Source organism: Etheostoma cragini, chromosome 2, assembly GCF_013103735.1.
Source record: "Etheostoma cragini isolate CJK2018 chromosome 2, CSU_Ecrag_1.0, whole genome shotgun sequence".
Classification (NCBI taxonomy): Eukaryota; Metazoa; Chordata; class Actinopteri; order Perciformes; family Percidae; genus Etheostoma; species Etheostoma cragini.
In genome coordinates, this window is record NC_048408.1 from 6,689,420 (window position 1) to 6,715,100 (window position 25,681).

The 25,681-nt window shown below is 40.4% G+C and overlaps 2 protein-coding genes across 3 annotated transcripts in view; one reads left to right on the plus strand and one right to left on the minus strand.

The window, feature by feature from the left end:
* The window catches only part of LOC117956335 (endonuclease V-like), a 72,983-nt gene that overhangs the window by 1,845 nt on the left and 45,457 nt on the right, over positions 1 to 25,681 (plus strand). For both annotated transcript variants that reach the window (XM_034891339.1, XM_034891348.1), the window contains 7 exons: positions 3,199 to 3,274; positions 5,280 to 5,451; positions 10,048 to 10,182; positions 11,118 to 11,157; positions 12,651 to 12,763; positions 18,343 to 18,411; positions 18,604 to 18,732. In XM_034891339.1, the coding sequence (XP_034747230.1) occupies positions 3,231 to 3,274; positions 5,280 to 5,451; positions 10,048 to 10,182; positions 11,118 to 11,157; positions 12,651 to 12,763; positions 18,343 to 18,411; positions 18,604 to 18,732 (702 nt within the window). In that variant the 5' untranslated portion in view covers positions 3,199 to 3,230. The remainder of the gene's footprint in view (positions 1 to 3,198; positions 3,275 to 5,279; positions 5,452 to 10,047; positions 10,183 to 11,117; positions 11,158 to 12,650; positions 12,764 to 18,342; positions 18,412 to 18,603; positions 18,733 to 25,681) is intronic.
* The window catches only part of LOC117956277 (excitatory amino acid transporter 3-like), a 381,877-nt gene that overhangs the window by 297 nt on the left and 355,899 nt on the right, over positions 1 to 25,681 (minus strand). The gene's annotated exons all lie outside the window — the stretch shown is intronic.

The window sequence follows — 25,681 nt, forward strand, 5'->3', positions numbered from 1 at the left end:
GTCCAGCCCAGGGCAACGCCTGTGAGACAATAACAAAGAAGTCTTTGAAATTCAGCACAAGGGTTTAAATAGCTGGGACTAATAGAGGTAAAACAAAACCCAAACCTTTTTCAATCAACAATAAAATATAGGTGGAAATTCATAAAGCACATCAAATTGTTAAGAAAATACTGTACAAATAGACCAATAACAACCTTTGTCCTAATTAGGCTAAAATATGTATCTCTGTGTTAACACATTTAGACTGACCATTTTTTTTTTAAACAGATACAGTTTTCAACATCTAATGGAGTGCATTGCTGTCTGACTGTCAGCTGGATTCTAAGCAGATATTTACTGCAGGTGCTAGTTTAACACTTTAGCAGTTGATTCCCCTGCTCTGAAAAGATTCAGGATGAAGCGTAACTGTCATGTCTGCATCATGTGTCCCATGTCTGTATACACACAATCAGTGATCATTTGTCATAGAAGTTAATGTTGCAATAATAAACAATTTATAGTGCGTTATTATTGTGGTCCCTCTAAAATAAAACTCAGATTTAAATTGTGCGCTAGATGAAGCTGTTTAACCTGCTGAGACCAGAGTAGAATGTATCTGTAGCCGATAACATTTGTGAGCCTCTCTGTATCTACAAGGAATTTCTTTTCTCAATACGTTGCAGGCACAATCTATGGCAATAGTTGCTATCACACTCATATATGATTATGTATCACTTACCGAGGATAACAGCCCCTTGATTTGAAAACAGAATCTAATTTCGCACAATGTAAGACCAGCATATATTGATGAAATCCCTCCAGCTTCGCGTGCCAGAAATGAATTCCCCCTCAGCAGTGTTGGTTTCCATTGTTATGCAACTGAGTTAGCTAAAAAATAGGCAATCTCACATCAGCTAGCTAATATTGAGGACTAAACAAATCCTAGTCTGTTTTGCTCTTTTGTTTGGATTCAAAACCGATTCTGAAGATGGAACTCTCAAAAACATGAAACTACGAATGAAAACAGGTCGCACTCCCTGATTCTTATAATGACCATGACACCTAACTACCTACTTACCTACCTAACTTCTTTTATTTTACTGTAGCAAACCGCTGCTGCTGTAATAAGGGAATTTTCCCACTGTGGGAGGAATAAAGTGTTATTTTATCTAATCTAATCTAAACTACCTACCTACCTAACTACCTACCTACCTACCTAACATCCAACTAATTACCTACCTACCTAACTACCTACTTACCTAACTACCTACCTACCTAACATCCAACTAATTACCTACCTACCTAACTTCCTACCTAATTACCTACAGTACCTACCTACATTTCTCGACTACTTCAATTACTTGAATTGAGTACTTCCATTGAATGGTACTCTTCTTCTGCAGACATATTGTAGTTTTTACTGCACAAGTTTAATTTATTTTAACACAACACATCTATTCATCCATCCATCCATCTATTCATCTATCCATCTATCCATCTATCTATCAATATCTAAGCCAATTTGGTCAAGTGTGTCCAAGTCAACATAGGACTTGAGAGTAAAGACCAGGGTAGTCCAGATCCTTGATGTTCCACTTTCGGAAAATGTATTTCACACATTTAGGCCGGGTATCCCTTACCTCGGGCTTCCTTTGTGTTGGCATTCTAAACTCTTGGATTCTTGGACTCGTGGATTTCTGAGAACGTGGGTTTACCGCTCCTCTGATTGCTGCAGGGTAAATCCAGACAGCTAGCTAAACTAGACTCTGTCCAATCGGAGTTTTCTGTTAAACGACTAAAACAACTTTTAAACATACACGTTTCACCAGTTCCTTCTGAAATGTGACTTTATTGATTTTCTTATCCCTATGTGATTTAAACACATGTAGACTAGTTTATTCATTGAATCTTATAAATCTTTAATGATTCAATAATAAAAGACCATTTCAAAGGAATTTGATTGCTAGGCAACAGCCTGGTCCCTTGTTAACTTCCTGTCAGTTGATGCCATTCAGGAAATCAACTTTGGTCCATTTAGAATGTGTATGTTTCTGTGAAAAGGAGCCCGTTTGCCCTCGGCTCATATGGGCTCAGCTGCCCCTCTGGTGACGCAGCCTAAATAAACTTTTATTTTGCTATTGTGGCTGCCTCAATACGAGAAAACGCCATACATGACTAAAGTCAAATCAAATTAAATCGCTAAATAATCCAATCTTGCCCTCACACAAGCTCTCCAGCCTTTGCGTGGGTTTTTAAAGTTATTAAGATAATGAGATAATGAGATAAAAATCCACTTGAGCTTTGAATAGCATGCAGCTTGTAATGTTTGCATCACGTGGTGCAGCATTGCCTTATGAAAGAATGCTACGTTATCGACCAAAGCTAATGTCAGCCTATTTAGCAGCCATAGATAGCAGCAGGTTCCACGGAGACGAGTAAAGTGAAGTTCTCATAAATCATAGACCGTAAAACATAGGCAGTTGTGAAAGCTGTAGTAACATAAAGTTTTAAGTACTTCTTATTTTTGTGTCTCACTAAATCAGTCGTACACTCAGTCAGTCAGTCAACTTCTATCTGTGGACATGTTTTTACGCTCTTTGAATGCAAAAATACTGAATTGGTTTTGAATTGTTTTTTTTTACACAACAAAATCAAGACAATGAAAAACACAAATATTAAATGATAAAAATCAAAGATTGTGCTGGTGAGATTAAGAAAACCCCAAGGGGGTATGGAAGGAGTCTCACCTAAGAAGAGGAATAATATAGACAATGACCAATTACAAGTGTCCCAAACAAAAAACAACAAATTGAACACAAGTAAGCACTGAAAAAAATAAAAGCGTAAGGTTGGCTACATAAACATCCCAGGCATAAAATAAATTGAATAATATAGATAAAATCAGGATCTGTGGACTGATGTGTGTATGTGTAAGTAGAAATGACAGACAGCAAGGCCAAACAAAATGTGATTTGAATACCGTAGCGCAAATCAATACAGATAGTTCAATTTGGTTAAGACTGAAAAAATACAACACTGTTGGAATGGAAGCCAGCTGGTGTAAAATTTAACCCAAGTTTGGTACTTATTTATATTAAAGATTTATGGCATATTGAATTTCATTGAAGAGTTCTATATCATAGAAATAAAATGCATGGTCACAAGACTTGACGCTGCTTCGGTCAGTTAAATTGTACTAATCAAAAAATCCCTTTTCAGGTGAGTGTGTCCTCCCCACCAGGCTGATACAGATGTCTGCTCCTCCTCCCGAAGATTTGGTCAAACAGTGGGAGAGGTCAGAGTGCTCTTCTTTGCTTTATATACCTGAACTGAACTATATAACGTTACAGTACACTAAAACATTATATACAGTAACGTTACAACTGATAACACTGGAACGAAGCCACTTTGCTGTCATTGTCTAACTTGAAGTACTAGATTGGGAGAAAAAAACAACTAAAGAAATCCAGAAGGTGCCGTCAGATGTCGCTACACTCGTGTGTCCCTGTGTTGTTGTAACTCTTCTTCCAGCAGCTCTGGATGTGTGACACCAGTCCTCAGCGGCAATTGATTTGTGAGTTTGTAATGACAAGGCCAGTGATAACGCCATGATTCCATATTATGTCCTTATGCCACCTGCCATCTCCAGCTCTGAAGTGTGCGTGCGTGCGTGGGTCTGTTAGAGTGCTGATTGGGCTGCATTTGTCTGTCCGAGCCCGGCCCGTGTCCGAAGAGCAGTAACCAAACCCGAGTCAAGCACAACAGGCATTAAGATATTTATTTCCAAACCCGCAAGTTAAAATCTAATTTTTGTTCTCATACTAATGACACACGTACGTTTGTTTGTGTTGAAAGCCCGCTTTTATTAAGAAACTGTTGGAAGGCATTTGGAAATGTCAACAGATGAGGGCATCAGCCCACACAGGGCAACAAAACAGGCGCACGTTACGTAGCTGTTTAATTTAAAATGTTCAATGTCTTCCCTTTCCTGCTTGCTTCATTTCATCGACCGTGATGAATAACGTTCAAATCCCGTTTCTGGTGAACAAATTTATGTGCTTGGCTTTCAGTCTTGCACCGCACACACTGTGAACAAAACTTAAACTTATTCCACCAACTCTGCTCCTGTTGCATCTACAAGTCTGCTTCCTCTTTCTCCGTCTCTCTTTGCTCACTAAATTAATCAAAGTTATTACTACATTCATTCATTCACTACGACAAACTCTTAATGCTTTGACTCGTGATACAGTGGCTGGTATAACGTTGTTACCCATCTAAGCTTACCGCAAGCAACACTTGAAATGCAACAATGCATCTGTAACTTACTTTTTTATTTTAAATTAATAATTTTCTGTCTGAGCATAACATTCATCGCAATGCGACCTCCCAGTAACACTAACTCAGTAATATACAGTGAGTAGTACAGCACTGGAAACACCTTCACGCCAGCAGGTGTGGTAAAACCACTAGCGGCCGCTAGAATCAACACAACCTGAAAGTTACACATAGCCACTTCAAGAGCGTCCCAGCATGCAGTACGCAATCAACATGCCCATGTGTCCTGCGGTCTTATTCATTAGAAAACACTCATTTAGTAATTGGTCTAGTTTTAAACAGATAGGTTGCCTTATTGGTGTCACACCCTATAAAAGACAGCTGTGACAAATGTTACTAAAGCTGGAACAATAAGGCTAGTCATGCAAAAAACCCAAACAATCCGGACATTATGATGTGGTACCACCAGGTAAGTTTTCATGGTGTAAAATTTACAAAAATCACAGCCAGCGTTAAAACGCTTTTTTTTTCTTTTTTTTTCCTCATAAACAAATCTTCATCAGTGTTCTCAGCAATTGATTGAGTCATTTTTCAAGTTAAATTGTGCGTCACCATCAGTTCTGGCAGGCCAAGTAGTCAAGACGCTGCTAACGCTATCAGCGGATCAGCTGGTCAGCTGCCCTCGCTGCTTAATGGCTACGCTCAAACAGGGCGCCTTACTTAAAGCCGATTCCGTTTGTTCCTAACTGCTCGGTTTTCTGCAACCCTCCACCTCCCCCGCTCCACCTTGTCGTGTATAACGTGGCATTTGCCTCTAGTCATCGTTCATATGGGGGAAGAGTTCAGCTCTCCTAGTCCTAAACTGTGTGAGCGTCCCATAATGCTGCTGCCTTCCTCTGACTCCCTGCTATTTCATGGTACGCATTAAAGGTCAGAGGACTCCCTGAACAGAGCCATACCGCCAAATATTGAATTCGGAATTTCATAAACATGAATTGCAATTTATTTATGTGTCCTGTGTGCAGCGAGCAGGCCCGTCTCAGACAGCAGGTGGTGGAGGAGGACACTGAGGACTGGCAGACGAGTCCAGACTTCTCAGGCCTGGAGAGAGTTGGAGGAGTGGACCTGTCCTTCATTAAAGGTGATGATGTCAACGCCTGCGCCCAGCTCGTGGTACTCAGCTACCCGGACCTGGAGGTGAGTGTCCCCTCCCTATGCCCAGTAGTTATTACACATGAACTTCCTTTCATTTATAAGGGACATCAATCAACAAATCTGTAAATATGCCAACGTTAGCCAGCCGCCTAATTTTGGACTGTAGTCCTCTGGCCTGATGTTTTGAGACCAGAGCAACAGTTAACATTAGTACAGGTTAACATTTACAGACAGAAGGCAATAAGATAGCATAAAGTCAGTCAGAGCAAGAAATACGCTTTCTCAAGAAGCCATGCAGAGCGACAGGAAGTAGCAGGACATTAGAACAGTTACACATCAATAGAATCTAGATTCAGTACAGGAAGCCATGAAAGCACAAAACACAGATTAGAGCCATCTTTTTGCATCATGCAAAGCAGTAATAAGAATGATGCTAAAAACGTTAAAGTACAAATCTTTTATACATATCTAGGTCATGCAGAGATGACTATGTCTGACAACGGCAAGACAAAGAACATGTATAAAGCTCTGTTGGCCTCCAGTGGTGAAAGGCGGGAACAGAAGGCATTTGCTGAGTCCCGTGGCACAGTGTTCTACCACTTACATATTTTATATAACAGAACTTGCATTTGCCAGATGATGTTGCATTTTCTCAACAGAGACAAGAAAGATCACCGAACATATTCAACATGTAAAATGAAAATATGTACAACATATTGTTGCTTATGGGTGCAAACCTGTCCAAAAGTGTAGTTATTTTAGGAAATGAAAAAAAAAATACAGTTGAAAAAATTGGATTGAGCTATATCCCTCCAACGATGTCAGACGAAATTGCCTTATCCCCGTTTAAATATTTGTTAAACCCACAGGCAGACGTGAAGGGTGACCAATAGCATTTATTTATGAAAAGAAAGTTAAAGGATGACAGGAATTTGAGGAAGACTGTAAACGCACTTCACTTAAATGACTCATTCTTTCCCCAAGGCTGTCTGGTGAGTTTTGGCAGCCGCTGAAGTCATTTGAAATAGTTCTCCCTCACCATAGATCATTTCTCGTGGTACTGTCTGACTACGACCCTCTGATCGTGCACTTCCTTATATTAAAACTGATTTAAGCCATGTTTGTTGCCTGTCCCCTAATCCTGCCTATAGTCAGTCATAGTATGTCAGTCCATATCAGACCTTTGTAATCACTTTACAAATTCCTATCTCTTTACATTGATGTCAGGGATTTTTATGTATGTAAGATATGTGTGCATGTGTGTTTGTTTTGTTATGGTTGTCTAAGCTACTGGATGCCTTACATTTCTCCATCTATCTATCTGTTCATCTAGCCATCTATCTATCTATCTATCTATCTAGTTTTTTGAGTTTTCTTTATATCTGATTCTTAAAACTAATGGGTTTTGTTGTCCTCTGTTAATGTCCACCTGCTGGGTGATGGGATTGTCTCAGGGGATTTTTAGAGGCAATGTCCAACTGTACCCTCAAGTACCAGGGACCATCTGTTTTTCTCAGAGCTGTTTCCTCCTGTCTTCCTATTTCCATATTAACTTAATTACTTCATGTTTTTTTTACAGCACATACAACAGAGTACACAACCTTAACATCTGGCATATTACACATGTACTTGTTCTGTATAGAGTTGGGGACTCCTTTTGTCCCAGCTAGACAAAACTGGGACCTGATTGACTAGATGCATAGAAAACATCAGTTAATGTACATGTGAGGCTGAAAACGAAGCACATCATTTTCTTACATGCTGAACTGGATTGGCCAGGTGTACTGTATATTTCACATTTACAATACAGTATGAACAAATAAATGCTTCAATCATACTTGACCGGAACATATCATGACATTTTACTCTAGGCACACTGTAAGATCATTGGCAGATGTTTTAAAATCAAGAGTAAAAGTTTCCTTACCTTACCTTAAATATCGGATCTTGAAGTCCACTTTTCTAGCTTTTGGCGGGATACAGTGATTCACTGTACTACAGTATACAAACCTAGATCTTAGGTCCATACTAGTTGATGTGGTGTTAAATGAGCTATCACCATGACAACTGGGTAAGTGTAAATCTCCTGAGGAAGATCATGAGATTGTGAGGTTGAATGCTCTGCAATAAACTTGAGTTCAGATTTTTTTGTAGTTTTAGTAATTTTTGTGTTTTGGGGTAATTTGCAAATTAGTTACTAAAAACTTGTATGTAACGCATGTTCAAACCTTTAATTTGTTCAGTTTACTGACCAGCAAAATTAGCAATCATTTAAAGTGTTTCTGTCTTCCTGGTGAATGTAACTCCAATATTCATTTTCCTTTTAGTTCTTCAACTGCCAAATGCTAAACATTGTTCACTAGCAAGTCACAAACAATTGTCTTTGTGCTGTTTGCTGCTGGGATGGTAGCATACCGTGGTTTTATCAGAGCTTTTTAGACTTGAACAGCTGCTTGTTGCTGCTGGAAACAAGGCTGATGAACCAAAACAGTAAAGCTTGCGAAGCCGAAAAAACGAAAACAATTAGTTTGAAGACCCTAAACAAACTCTAGAGCTGAGGGGAACTGCAGAGTTGGGTTTTAATTCACTGTAGGCTCATCACGGCGAGTGACACCTTTCATCTGATTTTTTGTCAATATTGTCTCACTTTGCCAGACCTTCCTCCACAGCGCTGCGGAGGAGGGTCTGGCTAGTCCACGCAGTATTCCGGGATGGAAGGAAAACGTGCTCTGGTTTACTGGCATTTCTTTAAACCAATCACAATCATCATGGGCGGTGCTAAGCACCTGGACAGAGCCACAGTGCCTCTGCAAAATATCCTTGGGAGGGAACTTGTTTTGGTGGAACATGTGTACGTTCAAAAGTTGTTTTAGTCGTGCAACAGAAAACTCTGATTTGACAGATAGTCTAGCTGTCTGGATTTACCCTGCAGAGATCTGAGGAGAAGTTAACCACAGTCCTCATAAATCCACCAGAGTTTAGAACGCCAACACAAAGAAAAGTGTTAAACTATGCTATAGAAATGCCAAATGTACTGTAATAGTAAATGTACCCACTAGCATAAAGGAATTATATTAAGTACCTGTGAAAAGCCAGAAAGTTTTTTTTTTTTTTTTTTTTTAAATACTCCAAACTCATTAATTTTTAAACAGCCTTCTAATCACTTGACCTGCGCTCCATCTCATGGGTGTAATGAATGCTAATATTCTCAACCAAAACAGTTGGTGGCTGTCTAATCTCTTCCAACTACAGTTTTGAATCCAACCGAAGCATTTAAAGCTCTTGGCAAGCATAAAAAGCAATCTTGATGAACGGGGAGCCAAGCTTTAATTTACAATACAGCTCACAGTCCAGTCTTGTTTAACCGGCTGTTGTTAAAGTGACCTTGGTAGTCCCAATTGTTTATTTCATTTACTTTTTTTTGTGTGCAGCCTTTGACACACATTCCTGCTCCCTTTTTTATTTATCTGTGCATTAGCATGGGTTGCTGGCATTTTCTCATTATGTAACCAGTTATAATAAATGACATTTGTCACTGTAAGTTGTTGATACACGGACCCAACAAGCCAAAGGAAATGTTCAGATACACTGTCCAATAATAGGATTATGTTCCCCGCTTGCTTTCATTTTACTCTAACACTGCCACCTAAAGCTATTTGTGCCACTAAGTAATACTGGTAACATGATGCACACAGTGTCTCACAGAAATATTTGCCATTGACATAACTTAACACCTTCTATGCTTGGTTTCAGTTCAACGTACAAAGGCAGTTACAAGTAGTATTCAGATCCTGTACTTGAGTAGTAATACCACACTGAAAACCAAGGAAAAGGTACTTCACAGTCAGCAACATGCAAATCATTCAGCTCAGAAATGTCAAGTGATTGTGATTGTGTCACAGACATAACGCACGGAGGCTGACCAGATTTTCTTTTTTTTTAATTTAAAAAGTAATAAAAGCCAACTTAAAAGAGCATTTATGATTTAACCGAAATTGAACCAAATGTATTGCCATTCAAAATTTAAAACCTTTCTATAAATTTAGCATGCAAAGTTGTTTTTAGATAAGGACTCACTGTCATGAAACCAAAAACATTGAAAGAAAACTTTTGTTGGTACTAATTTCTTTACCCAAAGCATAACACAGGCTATGAGATTTACAGAGCAGATATGCGTGCTTTAGCAGACAAAATCCATGTCATAGCATTTTAAAGCTATATCATTTATAACAGTGTCCGCTTCTGAACACAGCAGAAAACTTACATAGAATAACGTCTGGTGCTCAGAACATGTTTACAGCTATAAATCAACAAGGAGTAGCAGATGTTTCATTTTTTGGCTTCAGATTGGGGATGGTAGTGATTATCTTGCACAGCTTGTGTGTGCGTCTGTGGACACACCTTTACTTATACACTGGGGGCGGACGCCTTTGTCCCAAGCACGCAGCACCTGAACCCTGACAGAAGCCTCATTTAGGGCTGATGCACGACACAGATGCATGTATCTAAACCCAGTTCTGTTACGTTGAATTAGGATACAGTGTTATTCCGGGTGTATCAAAATGAGCAAGCTGCTATGGGATTAGTGTACCGACCTGTGATTTCAACATGTGTTTGTGTTCCCTCATCCTCTCCCAGGTGCTGTATGAGGACAGTCAGATGGTAACCCTGACGGCTCCCTACATAGCTGGCTTCCTAGCCTTCAGAGAAACCCCCTTCCTCCTGGAGGCTCTGCAACGGCTGGAAAGGAACCAGCCCAAACTTCTGCCTCAGGTCAGCTTTTGCATGCACGCACAACAAACAACAAACAAACCAACAAACACACACTAGTGCTGGAAAAATATCTAATTGCCATCATTTGGACTGATTTTGCAATTGTGATATGATTCACAATATTCGAGGACAAGGTAATTTTTGTATAATTCTTATTTTCATTAAAAAAATATTAAAATAAAAAAGATTTACAGTGTATTGCGATGATCCGTACAAAAGAAAGATTCTTTCTTTATTCTATAGGATAGGATTTGTAGGCAGGAACGTCTCTGCAGCACCATGATATTTAATCTAATCTAATAATTAAATCTAACCGGCATGCAATGGGTGGCAATCGTCGGGGACTGATTCTGCTCAGACCTGGCTCATCGCGACCAAGCCTGTTGTACCTCAGGGACTAAATTGACATCACCTGGTAACTGCTTGAGTGCAAGAGGCTGGAAGGGCTCGAAACGTTATAAATGGAATGTCACAACAGTTTGGGATATATAACGTTTCCTTGACAAAACATGTTAGGTACTATTGCGGGTTTGGGACCTTTTTATTTTTTACTTTCTGCACGGCCAAGACACTTAAGGGGCCTAATGTCTGAATCGAGCGTCTTCCAGGCTCTTGCCTCAGAGTGGATGAGGGGATCATTGTCAAATCATCAGCATTAGTTTTGTTGTGGTCGAAACTGTACTAAAAGTAGTTTAGTACAATATTTAGGAAAACAGTTTAACTACTCCACTCTGGTCAGAGGTTTTAGAACGACTCTTTCAGAGACAAATTCTCAGACAAAGACCTACAACCCTGGAAAGTTTAGAACTCCTAGCTTAAGAAATACACTTTGTACTTGCTATTTGGCATGTTTTAAATATGATCAGACAACAGCTATAGCTTTGTGTTGTAATATAAGTAATTTAATTTCAGTTGCGTTTGTGCCCTTTAAACAGGTGGTGTTTGTCGATGGGAATGGGCTCTTCCACTACAGAGGTAAGTCAAGCTGGTCCCTAGTGGGGGGGACCCAGGGGATGATTTAGTGCTAGTCGTGCCCTTTTTTGATTTTAATTTGTGTGTTAGGCTGAGTTGTTTAGCCAGGGGGTCAAGAAAAGAAGAGGAGAGCAGACGTGTTGAATTCCAATCAGTGCATCTTTATTTTCAGTGCTGCCAATTACAAATAAACATGACAGTTTGAAATAAAAATGTCTATCAAAACTTGCAGCACAGCTTCTCGTCTAGATTCCATACAATTAAACCTTTCTTTCCTTCTCTTGAGCAACATATTTCCACTGCCCATATAGGGTTCTCAATAAACCCCTGAGCGCTCTACTATCTCCCAGTGGTGGGCCTACACAACATTTCTCACACAGCTAGACACACTTTGTGCTCCTCTACAGAATTAAGAGACCCCAAGTATGCTTCTTTTGCATCAAACACTCTCTACACATACAAAAAAAAACATCTGTTAGTTCAGTCCATTGATGTTAGTGATGAAATCATCAAAGCCATGAATACACAGGTAATGCTCGGCTGCTCCACCCCAACCATTCCTAAATGGTGGATCAGACAGAGTAACAAAGGAAAGATAAGAAGGAAGCATAGGTTAACTGGATCCCTAAATGGCTCCAATTCAGCTCAGTGGAGTTGCTTGCCTGTCTCATACAGCTAAAAGGTTTCTAAGTTTACTTAAGTGATATGCAGCCCAGTGGTGTTTCTCCTGCTAACCCAGAGAAGTTATTATTGTGGCGACTTCACACGTTTTTAAATCCCTTTTCTCGGCCAAAGAGAAGTTTTGCAAATACAAGAAGTGGATGAATTAAAGGCCCTGAACACCCACACAGGTGTTTTCAGCTAATCTGGCTTCTTCCAGCAACTGTGTGGGTGGGTTTAGACTGATTAATTGACATCTTCCTGAGTCTTATGTTAGCTCTGTTGCACCTGGCAGGACAAATGACAGCTTTATCATTCTTATTGGTAGATGAAGATGGTGACCTAATTAATTCCTGCCTAAGCTCCGGCCCAACCTTCAACCTGCGCCGAGTCTAATCGGCCATAATAACTCAAATCACCAGTGGTGATGTTCAGAGGCTTAATACATTCAGAAGAGTTGTAACAGACCTTGTTTGCAGTTGGAGTTGTCCTGGTTTAAATCAAAGCAGTACTCACTGTCAAAATATAACCATTTTAACAAAACACAGGGATAGTAAGTGCTGAAATGTTACACAAAAGCAATGGTAAACATTATAGCAAGCTAAAAATGAATACAATATGAAATGAAGTAGCGCAATGTGTCAAACAATTTGGACAAATTATTATATAGACACAGACAAGTGGTGAGTGCAGGGAATCTCACCCGTTTTATCACAGGCTGTCATCATGTAACCATAAAATATGTGTTAATTGTATCACACAAAGTCATTAATATTGTCTCAACAGCAACTGCGTTTGCTCCGAGCTTAGATTTTGTCCCTGTTTGGACCCCGCAGAGTTCGGCCTGGCGTGTCATCTCGGAGTGCTGTCCGGGCTGCCGTGTGTGGGCGTGGCCAAGAACCTGCTGCAGGTGCAGGGCGTGTACAAGAGTGAAGAGCACCAGTCACAGGTGAGACTCGATTGGAACTCACAGGTTTCTTCCACACTTGACAAAGTTGTACATTGGTTTGTGTTCCCTTCTGTGCTGTAGAGCTTTGTCACTCTGTTGCTCATCAATGTAAAATAAAATAATAATATGTTGGATTCATGTTTAGACATTTAAAATTTGGAGAACAAAATGTAAACATTTACAGCAGAACCCTCTGCTGTAACTCTAAGACCCCCCTAGGGGTACCGGACCCCCTGTTGATGATCTCTGAGCTGCATTATACATTGTGTTCTTTCTTGCCTTGTACAAATGCTGTTTCTGTAAAAAGAGCTGCCAATCGTGACGAGAGTCAGTATATGAGTGTGCAGTTGCTTTTTCCTGTTTATTGCTTGCTGCTTTCAAAAATAAGCAAATGAATGTCAGAAAGGGACAAAGCCAAGAACAGAATCCTCAATTAGGTTTGAATGTGCAGGTGAACTCACACCTGCATATCTATTCCGAAAGGAGTGTGTACGTGTGTGCTCTGTTTTGACAGTGTGACGTTTATTACAAGCCAAGGCCTCGCATCGCAAATGCACAAGGAGGCCTGTAACTTTTTGAATACAAATCAAGCTGGAACAAATGCCTTTGGTCAATGGAAGTATACCTGTGGGACAGCAGAAACTGCATATCATTAATATGCTAATGTTCACTTTGTTTCAGTCTGGTGCCTCAGTGACCTGTTGAGGAAAGAATAAAAACACGTCAGAGTTAAATCTGCCCGATGAGCAGTAAATGGAAAATAGTTTAAAATGGGATATCGACGGAAGAGGGACTCATCATAGAAGGAGCTTGAACCCTGTTTTGGGTCTGAGGTGGCAGTGATGATAATTGACCTAGTGCTTTCCTTGAAGAAAATATTGTTATGCAAATTCCTCGCGTAGATGACGTTGATCCGTGGAAGAGCGGTGACGGGCATTTTCTGTAACGCTGATGACATGGGCTATTGAAAGGTTTCCAAGGGAACCATCCTTGAGGGCTCTTGTAATCATCTCATCCATTGCTAACAAAATTAGCCGGCAAACAGACTCTCAGCTCCAAACCCCAGCGGTCTTGATGTAGTAGTGTAACATACTAATTCAATTCTTTTTTTCTTTTTTTTAAAGATTATTTTTTTGGGCGTTTTAGGCCTTTAATGGACAGGACAGCTGAAGTTGTGAAAGGGGAGAGAGAGGGGGAGTGACATGCAGCAAAGGGCCGCAGGCTGGACTCGAACCCGGGCCGGCCGCGTCGAGGCGTAAACCTCCATACATGGGCACCCGCTCCACCAACCGAGCCATCCGGGTGCCCATACTAATTCAATTCTCTGTAGGAGTGGATCCATCTCCCTTAATTATTGTCGGTGGCTTGAGCATCAGAAAGTGTTGGTTCAACTCTGCCGTAGGGAAGAATCTGACCTCTTTGTTTCCACACAACAAAGTTACTTTTGAGGATGCAGGCACACATATCTACTGATATTAATCCTAGTAGTTTGGAAATGTTCGTTTCAGCTATGGGGCACCAGTGGCACCACACGCCCATGCTGCTTTTTTGGACTAAAGCTATCAGCTTTCGGATTAGTTGTCGGGCATGACATTTTAGACTGCTCTCCCCGTTCATATTGTCACTCTTTGGGTCTCAGATTAAATTGTCTACAAGCACTGCACAGAGATACAACGCATCAGGTCAACACTAGTGTTGGCGTTTGGTAGAAAATTAGCTGTAAAGTAGACCGTGAAACACACACCGTAGCAGAGGTATGGCTCCATACCAAATTTCAGAAATCAAACAAGATTAGATATTACTGGATCTGCACACACACCGCCACGTACCACTGACAAGCAATATGGTGCTGTGATCTATCAGAAGAGTTTCCAAAAACACTGCCAGCACAGTTTTCAGAAACCAACATGCAAACAGAGTGTTTCTGAAGGTTACAGAGAGATCACACATGCAATCTTGGAGCAGTTTGGTGCCTTGCTCAAGTTAGGGAAACTGGAACCTCTCAGCTGTTGTTCCTCTCTCTTTATTTGTCCGTATGGAGACTTGAACCGACAACCCTCCGGTTCCCAAGCCAAGTCCCAGTTACGCAAAAGTAATGTGTGTAGTTGTGTGCATGTGCAAATACACATTGCGGTTTCAGAGATTGTTCTCCTATCCTTGTCTCTTCTTAAGAAGCAGCAATTCAGCACTTTGTGAAATACCCTTACATGTTTTTTTGCTCTAAAGATTTTTTGGGGCATTTTTAGGCCTTTGACAGGACAGCTGAAGACATGGAGGAAGAAGGAGAGAGAGAGAAGGTGCCGCAGGTCGGAATTAAACCCAGGACTATACCTCTATATAGCTTAAGGTTTTGTCATTACAGTGAGGTGGTACATTTGTGCCTGTACACTTTTGTGCTTATGCTTATTTGCTATGTTTTCAAGAGCGAAATGAGAAAATGTGTCTAGTTTTTTAATGTCTGTGTTAAATGCTTAGCTGGGCCACAACTATGATTGGTCCGCTTGGCCGTGGCTTGGTAGAGTCTCATTTCCCCCTACTAATTTCCGTTTTTTTTTCTCACTATGCCTCTAGAGTTGGTACTAGCGTCAAAGTTGATCACATCACTCTCTCACTCGCTCTGACACACACACACATACACACACACACACACACACACAGACACACACATACATCCATCCATCCCTTGCTATTCTACTACAGAGATACGCTCAAACGACGCAGACATCAGCACACAAGTGGCGTATGAACCTCAGGCTTCTTACGTAGGCTACGGTGACAGCTCTGCATAGAGTCAGTGCAGAAGCACAAATGCGCCTTTAGCGGACTGGACATGGACCAAACTGAAAAATCAACTCAAATCATTTTTTCCTACAGATGGTTTCTTCCTTTTAGGTAGTTGTTATCACACTGATGTTAGTTCAAGTAAACGTTATGATTGACAGCTGTGATTGACTTGCAGTTGGCCAGGTAGGTGTATGGGTGGGACTTCTATACTGGCCGCTCAATCCCTTCTCCACAGACTCTGGCTCCAAAATTACAAGTTGGAAGCGCCAATATCCGGGCTATTTTGACTTCACTTTTGTACTGTGGGAAGAAGTAGAGACGCATCCTCCATTTTCGTATACAGTCTATTCTCCTAAATGTGCTGATTTTGCAACATGCAGCAGTTCATTAACAAGTAGATACATAAAAACAACGCACATCTTCTTTTAAATGATTTTATTACTGTTAATATTAAATCTTCATTCAGATATACTGTAGCTGCCACTTGTTCCTTTCATCAACTTGCAGACTGACATGAACAGTTTTTCTGACTTGGTTGCTTTTTATTACGGTCTAAACTATAACATAAATAAGGCAGCCATGTATTTCCCAAAATCCAGAAGAATTAAAACAAATAGAATCAAGCTGTAGATTGGGACGTGACTCTTGAAACAAGTGAGATGAAAAAGATTTTGTTTTTTCTTTTGCACTGAATTGTGGACCAGATTATTGAAGATGAAGTATGCACATTTTATCAAAGGTTGTATGTCTCATTTTGAAGTGTTCTTGAACAAAACAGGTCCCTCATCTTGCAGCTGAATGGCCAGCAGATGTAAATGGTATGCGTCTGTGCTTGAATAGAAGCCGGGGAGCGCAGTGTGTTTTTATCTGAGAGAGTCAGAGACAAAACAAAAAGGATGAAAGAGTAGGAAAAAAAATGTTTTTGTCCCCGCTGTTCAGCGTCCTTCAGTCCCTCCGTCCTCTGTTTGTCTTTCCCTGCTCTCCTTCTCTATCTTCACCTTTAGTGTATCTCCACTCCATCCCCTTTCTCCCTCTTACTTTTTCTCCCATCTCATTTTGTTTCTTTTTCCCCCTGTGTCTCTTTCTCTTTCTCACTGATAGCCTTGCTGTAAGTCAAACTAGTGTTATTGATGACTTGCTCTGTCTTTCTGACTTCTGCTATTCTGGCTTCAGTCCTACGCTTGCTGAACAGGAGCCAAATATCTCTCTCTCTCTCTCTCTCACACATATTGTTGGCCTCATCCCAGTTGGGATTGGAGGCCTTGTGCGCCCGCTCCTGTCTCCCTGCTGGCTGCTTGCTGTAATCAGTCATAGTAGAGCAGACACCCCATCCATCATGGAGGCTAAGCTCCCGTCATCACTCTGGCCCATAACCTATAGCACACCTGTCAACAGCAGCCCACATCACTACATCTGACTTTGCACCGTCTCTTCCACAGCAAGACAACTTTAGTTTCTCTAGAAAACAAAAACAATGCAGTTGACCTGAGTTCTTGATCCATTCATCTAAAATATGAATTATCTTTTTAATCTATTTTTCTAGTTTGTTCTCCTATTACAGCCATAGTATAGCTAGCCAGCTATGTGGCAAACTCATGAACTCGCCATTTTATTGCATAAAATATTCACGGTAAACATTGTTTTCATTGTTCCTGATCTTTTACATGTGTATCAAAATAAACGATGAATGTATTTAGACAATCAAGGAGATGTAATCATGTCATGCTTCTAGCTTGCTACTAAGGTTAGCCTGCAGTCATTGCCACCAACAGTCAACAACCATGTCCCTTGTAACACTTCAGTTTGGCATGAATTAAGAAGTAATGCTTATTAAAATAAATGTTGGATGTATTTAGACAACCAGGAAGATTTAATCATGTCATGCTGCTAGCTAGCTAGATAATAGCTAGCCTGTTACGCGTTAGCTAGCTAGATTAGCCTTATTGTTTGTTGTTTTGCAAGATCTCGCAAATGAAACTCAATATCTAGCAAAAATAAAGTCAGGATCTCGCAAAATAAAGTCAATATCTTGCAGAAGTGTTTGTCCCCAGTACATATTATCTTTTACCCCCTCCATGTCACCTCCGGGGCTCTGTTTGATAGTATTGCAGCAGCAGCTATGAAAAGGGCTGGTTAAATGCTAAGTGGTCAAAAAGTGATATCTTTTGTAGCTTATTTAGCCCAGGAAACATTAGATGTTTCTTTATAATACAAAATTAGATACAAACCTTAGGGATGTCCTGGTCATTTTTTTTTTTTGCCTCGATCCGAGCACTTCTATCCAATCTGTTACCTAGATTTACCTGAATGTTGATATGTTATGTATCTGGCACATTGAAATAACAGCTGTAGGTTTTGACACAACTTATTTGTCAGCGGCTACTTGATCCAATTGTTTTTGCATTGTAATGTAATGACACTGTCACTAAGGTTGGCACATTAATTCATATTAATAAATTATTTTCATATTAACAGCATGTTTAGTTTGTTGCCTGGTTCCCAGTTTCAGTAGGAAATTTACATTTGTCCTTTTGAATATGGAGCAATTGGTTAATCACTTTGTATTTTTTTCAATCAAGAACTTAATTTTCCATTCTTAAAAAGAGTACTATAGTTTCTTCTCAATTTAAAACATACCACAGTTCCAAATGTGTGGCCATGAAAGAAGAGTCACACAGAGGTTAGACAATATGAAGAGAGGCCTCCACGGCAGGTTAATAGTTCGGTTGGCTGCCATTTGAATCGGCACTCTAAACATCTTTTGTTTTACTTTGATTGTTTCCTTGCCTCCGCAGATAGCTGCTCTGCAGAAAGGAGGAGACAGCTTCCCGCTCGCAGCCGCCTCAGGCAAAGTTCTTGGAAAGGTGCGGCAAAGGACACACACAACACAAACAAATGCTTTTAACACAGGGGTTGTTTGTTGCTGCTGACTTCAAAGAACACCCACCCTGCTGAAAGTCAACCTCAACAAAATGTGTCTGACGATCACAATCAGAGGGGAGAGGGAGATCTGTGGCAACGGGTTACTGGAGACATTTTTCTTTTTTTGTGTCCAGGCATTGCGAAGCTCTGACAAGAGCTCTAAGCCAGTGTATGTGTCCGTTGGCCACAAGATCAGTGTGGACACAGCTGTACGCCTCACACACTCCTGCTGCCGCTACCGGGTCCCAGAGCCCATCAGACAGGTAAGCACGCACACGCACACAGGACTGAACGGCTACAGCATCGCCTGTCCTGTAAAGAAGCAAAAGATTTAGTGATCAAATGAAAGTTGAACTCCACAGCTGTGAGGCAGAGCTCATCATTTGTGTAACGGCATCCGGCTGTGAAGCGGCGAGCTGTGAGCATCATGCTGTGTGTTTCAGCAGCAGGGCCTGGGAGACTTGTAAGAATACCAAGAACATTGTATATATGCCACCAAATTAGGGACGCTTCTCTATATATATATATATATATATACACACACACACACACACACACACACACACACACACACACACACACACACACACACACTGATTTATGGGACTGGCCATCGTTATTAAGGCTCATCTCGAAGCCAAACATTGAAGAAGAGATAACAGGATAGCAGACACTGGTGGGCTGATCGATGTTTTAGCAGAACAGTGATAGCAGCCAATGCAACATTTGAATATCTGCTAAGCAACAAGATGGAAGTCCTTGATGTTTCTAGCCAAATCTAAGAGAGTGACAAATGAAAAGAAAAGCCTGAATAAGTTAGTAGAGAAACATAAGAAATGCAGATGTCTCCATAGTAACTGGATTCAACTTGTTGAATCCGCCAAAACAAACAGTGCACATGAAGGGACGACCTCATGTAGGCCGAGTCCTTTGCAGCGGGTTCGGGTCCGACCAGCAACACTTCATGCTGCATGTTGTCCCCCCTTTCTCACCTTTCCTGTCTCCAAGCTGTTCTGTCGGTTAAAGGCCATAAAAGCCCAAACACATAAGTTTGAAAGTGCACAAGAAGAAAAACAGTATTGCGGAAAGAGAGCAGACGACTGTGGATAGGGCACACAGAGAAGGCTCTTCTTAATCAGTCCATGACACAGAGCTGTCAGAACTGGCCAAAAATGTTCAAATGTTCCTTCTGTAAAAACACACGTTACAACTACTGGAATAGGCAAACGTACAACTAGATACATCACTTGTGTAGGTATATTTATTTTAACAAACATTTCTTTTAAGAGATCTACATACCTACACATTTCAAAATAAACTAATAAAATAATGTCCCTTGCCGTAAAACTTAAAGACCGTATAGCCTTCTTTCTCTCTCTTGACTAGCCAGCCACAAAATTAGTAAAATTTAACATGTTTCATTGACTCACTCTTGTCACAGCGTAGGAAAGCACAATTCTGTCGCCACATAGATGACTAGTTGTTTGTACTTTCTGTAACCGATGTAACATGAAAGCATGCCGGGTAGAATTATCAAACAAGCTGACCAGCCAGCGGCTGCGGCGGGCTGCTTGACTTCTTCACCGAGAGAATGGACGAGAGCCCGGGAGATGGGCAGTCTGGTTAGTCGTCCTGGCGTCCGCTGAGTGTAGCAGAGGGACGTAGCCTCTGTGCTGCCATTGGCTGTTTTGGGCAAAGGCTGTTTTTGTTGTACGTATCATAGCAACGGTTTACCTATCCCGTTTCCCTTTTTGAATGAGGAATGGATTACCCCTGCCTGCTGGCATGGAGTTTTTCCTCTCACGCAGGCGCAAAATGAAAATGCTAGTTGTTGTCCGTCGACAGAAGTCTTTGCGGTGTGTTCAAGTGCTACTTTTTGGCCAAGACACAGGTGGCGTAAGGGGATGCCAGAGTCTGCTACTAGTTCTTTGCCGTCTGCTTGGTGTATCACCAGATTTGCACAATCTCACTGCACAAAGGCCAATTTTGTGTTGTGGGTCTAATGTCTAATGGGCATTTTTGCTTTAGCAGAGCGGCCGGTCGGGTCCATCAATATTTCCAGTTTTTTTTATCAGACATAGGTGGCAACACTACTTGAAACACATTTATGGGCAGAAAAAAGTATGAGAAGTTTAAGATAAGCACACAAAAATGTAATTGCATCAAACCCAATGTGCTTCTGATTATTTTATGGATTTTTCTTTTTGTTTTTTCAGTGGCTACAAGACACTACAATTTAAGACAATACAATGAACTAAATTAAAGATCGCTAGACATGTTTTAGTTTCCCTTTACACATTTGCTGTCTATAGTGTACCCAGTTTATACAGAGAGTTTGGCTAACTCAAATAATGTGCGCCGTATTTTATACCATCATCATTTTTTTTTTCTTTGTTTATTTTATTTGTCGGTATTATTGTTATTTTGTTGTCTTTTTTGTCTATTTATTTATTTCTTTTTTCTTGCTAAAACTGCTGCTGGAACTTTCAAATTCCTTGCGGGAGTCTTCCCAAAAGGATTAATAAAGAGAAGTCTAAGTCTAACATGACTTGACAGTATAACACTCTGGGACGAATATGCTATCTTGAAATAAATCTTTCATTTTAAACAGGCATTTGCATGTTATTATCAATGTTTTTCAATTTGTAAAAGGCCCTTATGACAATATGTCAGTGTATATTTACATTCTGTATCGTAAATGGGCCTCTAAAAAAATGCCCATGTAGTGAGTGACCCCGTTGCCTAATAAGACTCTGAGAAATGTTTACCTTTCTAATATCTGCTAGCACACGTACATAACTATAGCCAATTAGCTTTGTCTGTAACGTAACAAAAACCTGCTCGTTTCGCAGGAGTGAAGCTTAATATTTAATTCAGTAAAATTATGGTACAAAAGGAGCACCAACACCACAGGTCTTTTGTTGACAATGTGGAAGCAGATATAGGAAATTTCGAAGGCAGTCGTAATATTTACCTAGCAGGCTAGGTTAGCGCTCTTGCGCTAACGTTAGCAAACGTTGGCATAGCTAGCATCAGCTAGCTGTCTAAACTTGTGAAAAGCCAAACAACATCCCCATCCAAGCTGTTTTTCACTTTCCCTCCAATATTATTATACACATAATAAAGACACCTTGACTCCATGTGACTATAGATAGATCACAATCTTTAGGGTACATGGGGTGCTAGCAAAAAAGACAACGCTAGCACAAGGCATGGCTAACTTCAAACTTCATTTGTTTCTAAAACAGTGTTAGAACTTTTTTGACAGCATGGTACACATTATTGGTATTACTATATTTGTCTATATTTGTTACTATATTTGTTATAAGTCAAAGAGAGAAATTGACATTTACCTCACACAATAGTGAATAATACTTCCTCCAGATTGCTCTTTTTACAGGATCAATTAGAACATTTGAATGCCTAGTTGGTCAAACTCTCTTTAATATACGGCTACCCTGTCCAGGGCATGCTGGGACCCTCAATAGGATATGTGGGTACATAGAATTAGTGGCAGTTTAACCGGTTTGAGAGCTGTCAAATGGGTTATAGTGTTTATCTTTTTTTGTCTCGAAAAACAATCATTTCAAAGTCATTTGAAGTCATCTAAGGGGAGTTTTGTTTTGATACCTCGTCCTGCCTCAGGCTCTTAGTCTTTCTACCACTAGGCTGTGCTGTGCTTCTGCTGTTCAGTGTGCTTTTATGTTCACTGCACACACACACCTCTCTAAATTGTGTGTGTGTGTGTGTGTGTGTGTGTGTGTGTGTGTGTGTGAGAGAGAGAGATCAAAATGTAAGTGTGATGGCTTTAGCTGGTGGGAGAGGTTGACTGCTCCTGCAGCTGCATGGACCGAATCTGGACATCAGTGTACTAGGGACACTCTCACCTTCCTCTTTCCTAATCATTGGCACCTTTGTCTCTATTTCTCTCCCTGACTTCCACATTCCCTTTTTTTCCTCCATCTCCCACTTTTACCCTATGCTCTCCCTTCCGGACAAAACAGATATTTTTTGTTCTCTTTACTGCTGACATTACAGAAATGAATCCCGAGGGCGCTCGGATAGCTCAGTTAGAAGTGTGGGTGCCCACATATAGGTCCCCCCCTCCCTCTCCCCTTTCACTTCTTAAGCTGGCCTGTCATTAAAGGCCTAAAATGCCCCAAAAATAATCTTAAAATAAAAAAATAGAATCCTCACAGTTCTGGAGAGTGTCATGTTTGGATTTTGAACTCTTGAGTTTACGACGCTCTAGGCAGAGCAAGATTCATGCCCCCTTTATGCCTGAGAAAATCTGAAAGCTGTCAATCTGACAGGAAGCCTCTGAATTACATAACAGGTGTCTTTTTGAAGATAATAGAAAACGAGCTGCGGTAGTCTGCTCCTCGGCCCTGAAACTTAGTATGGCTGACTGGGGGCAAACTAGTACGCACACCACACACGAGAAAGCATGCACTGACATAAAAACACTCAATTACACATATGTAAATGTATGAAATGAAATGGATCTGCACGTATGAAACCTGGACATACACTTGATTGGACTCGGCAGCTAAAGGTTGCCATGGTCTCTGTGGCAGACAGTGTTTTCTGGTTATGTGTCAAGTCATAGTTCACTGCATTGAGTGCTTCACTGCATCGAGTGCTTCACAGCATCGACTGTGCACTGGAGAAGCAGGATGTGAAGCATTCATGTGGACAAACAGAGGTAGAAATCTATGGAGCGTCTAACTAAAACAGTAATGAAATAAATACAATTTGAATTTAAAAAAAACAAACATGTTTGCGCTAGGAGAAATACAGATACCAGTATTATATTCAAATGTATTACAATTTAGAGGACAAATCAACAAAGTGTCCTAGTGACGCCCACTACAAGCCTCCAGAACAGCTTTACTACTCCTCGTCATAGGTTGTACAACTCTTTGAAACGCTACTTGAGGGATGAACAGCAGTCTTCCTAAAGATTGCCCTCGTTTGGTGTTTGGATGACGGTGTTGTACAGCTGTAAAATCTCCCTTGGGTGTTCAGTGGGCTGGACTGGTGACTGTGAAGGCCACAGCATATTATTCACATAATTTTCATATTCATCACTAAGGGTGTCACAATTTCAATTTTATATCAAAATTAATTCACAATGTTGAATATTGAATTAAAAAATGGAATAATCGATACTGCCACGCACCCACATCCCATCCGGTTGGCTTGTAAAGCAGCCACACAAGAGCCCAGGAACAGCATCATATGTTAATTCTACCATGGGCTTATCGGTCAGTGGTGGAACTGCACCCCGCCGACCCAGAAAAACCTTTCCCAGAGACTTTGCATGGCAAAAGAAACTTCTATATTTTCAGCAGATAATTTTTTAAAGGTAAATCAACTTACCAGCACGAAAACTTAAAGGGTCCTGGTTGAAAATGTCACATTTAAACATTTAAAAATCGCAGCAATTCAGAGTTATTAAACAAGGTGTGATGAATGTGAGCAGACCCGCCCACGTCGCCTTGCACGCCCCATTTCACGTTCTGCCAAGCGTAAAAAGCACAAGTTGAAGTGCTGCGACTTGTATCCTGTAACAGTCACAGCCACTTAAAAGAAAAGATAGGATGACAACTGCTGATGAAGAAGACCCATCGACAGAACTTGAGCTCTCCTCTTTCTCTGCAGTTGCCAGTGCGGAAACATTTTTTATTTCCATGTTTTTTATCAACAAAAAAACACAGTTGCAGTGCAAGCTCTGCTATGGGCGTGTATCATATTGTTCCACTGGCAACACGACTAACATGGTAGCACATCTCCGCAGGCACCACAAAACATAGATGTGTCTATTTAACCAACAACAACCAAAACTACTCTTCCGTTTTCATTTGGAATTAAACTTCAACAACTCAAAGAGCAGCTCTAAGCAACAGATGTCTTTAGGAAGAACATGAAAGAATGAAAAAATACATTCATTCTCAGGGGATAAAAAGTTATCTGTGTGGGACATGTTCAAATGTTGCGAAAAAGTTTAAGATACTTAATTGTTCATAAGACTACGGCTGTTTTATTGTTTTTGGTTTGTTGATTTGTGAACTTGAATGTCATATTCTGTGAAGAATGCAGTTATAGAGAAACTTATTTTCTTATTATGTCCAACTGACTATTTTTTATTTATTTATTTATTTTACCTTTATTTAACCAGAAAGAAAAACTCATTGAGATTAAAATTCTCTTTTCCAAGAGTGTCCTGGCCAAAATAAGCAGCAGCACAAACAACAAGGTTGCAGACATATAACAAATAACATATATCATGAACATAAAACACTTTATGCTGTTAATAAATAATGAGTAACAAGGTCATAAAATATCTAAATTTCAACAATAGTGAATAACAACAAGGATCGTCAGAGTAATCAATCATAACATCTACAGCCAGTGTGTTCAGCCTCCATGTCATTTAAAAGTACTTTAAAAGCAGCCGGTGAAACCATCTCCTGAAGATTCAGGACAATTTGCAGCTGATTCCAAGCATAGGGGGCCGCGTACTTAAACGCCCCTTTTCCTAATTCAGTCCGGACTTGGGGGACAGATAACAGTAATGAATCACCAGAACGAAGACAATATCTTCCTGTACCTTTCTTTATGATGTAGGTTTGAAGGTATGGGGGAAGCAGACCAAGCATAGCCTTATCAATTAGAGTGTACGAATGATTAAGTCTACGGGTGAACAATGCAGGCCAACCAACCCAATCATACAATGAACAGTGATGAGTAAGGGCTCTTAAGTTAGTAATGAACCTAAGATCTCCGTGGTAAACAGTATCCAGAAGTTTCAAGCTTTGAGTTGACAAATGCATGTATATAACATCGCCATAATCCAGCACTGACATAAAAGTGGCAGCAACAAGTCTCTTTTTGGCCTCAAAAGAAAAACATGACTTGTTTCTAAAATAAAAACCCAGCTTCAGCTTCAGTTTTCTCACCAACTGCTGAATGTGAGGTTTAAAAGAAAGAGAATCATCAATTAGGATACCAAGATACTTGAATTGAGATATGTTATTGGACTATAAATTATTGTAACATTGTAATTTATGTTAAAGGTTTTAATCTGACAATGTAGTGTGGTAAATTGCAATCAAAGGTCAGAATGCGCCCGTTCGCATTCCCAACTCGTCAAATACTGATGCTTGGTCAGTGGCTTTCATGGTCAGATAGAGACTCAAAAATCACCCT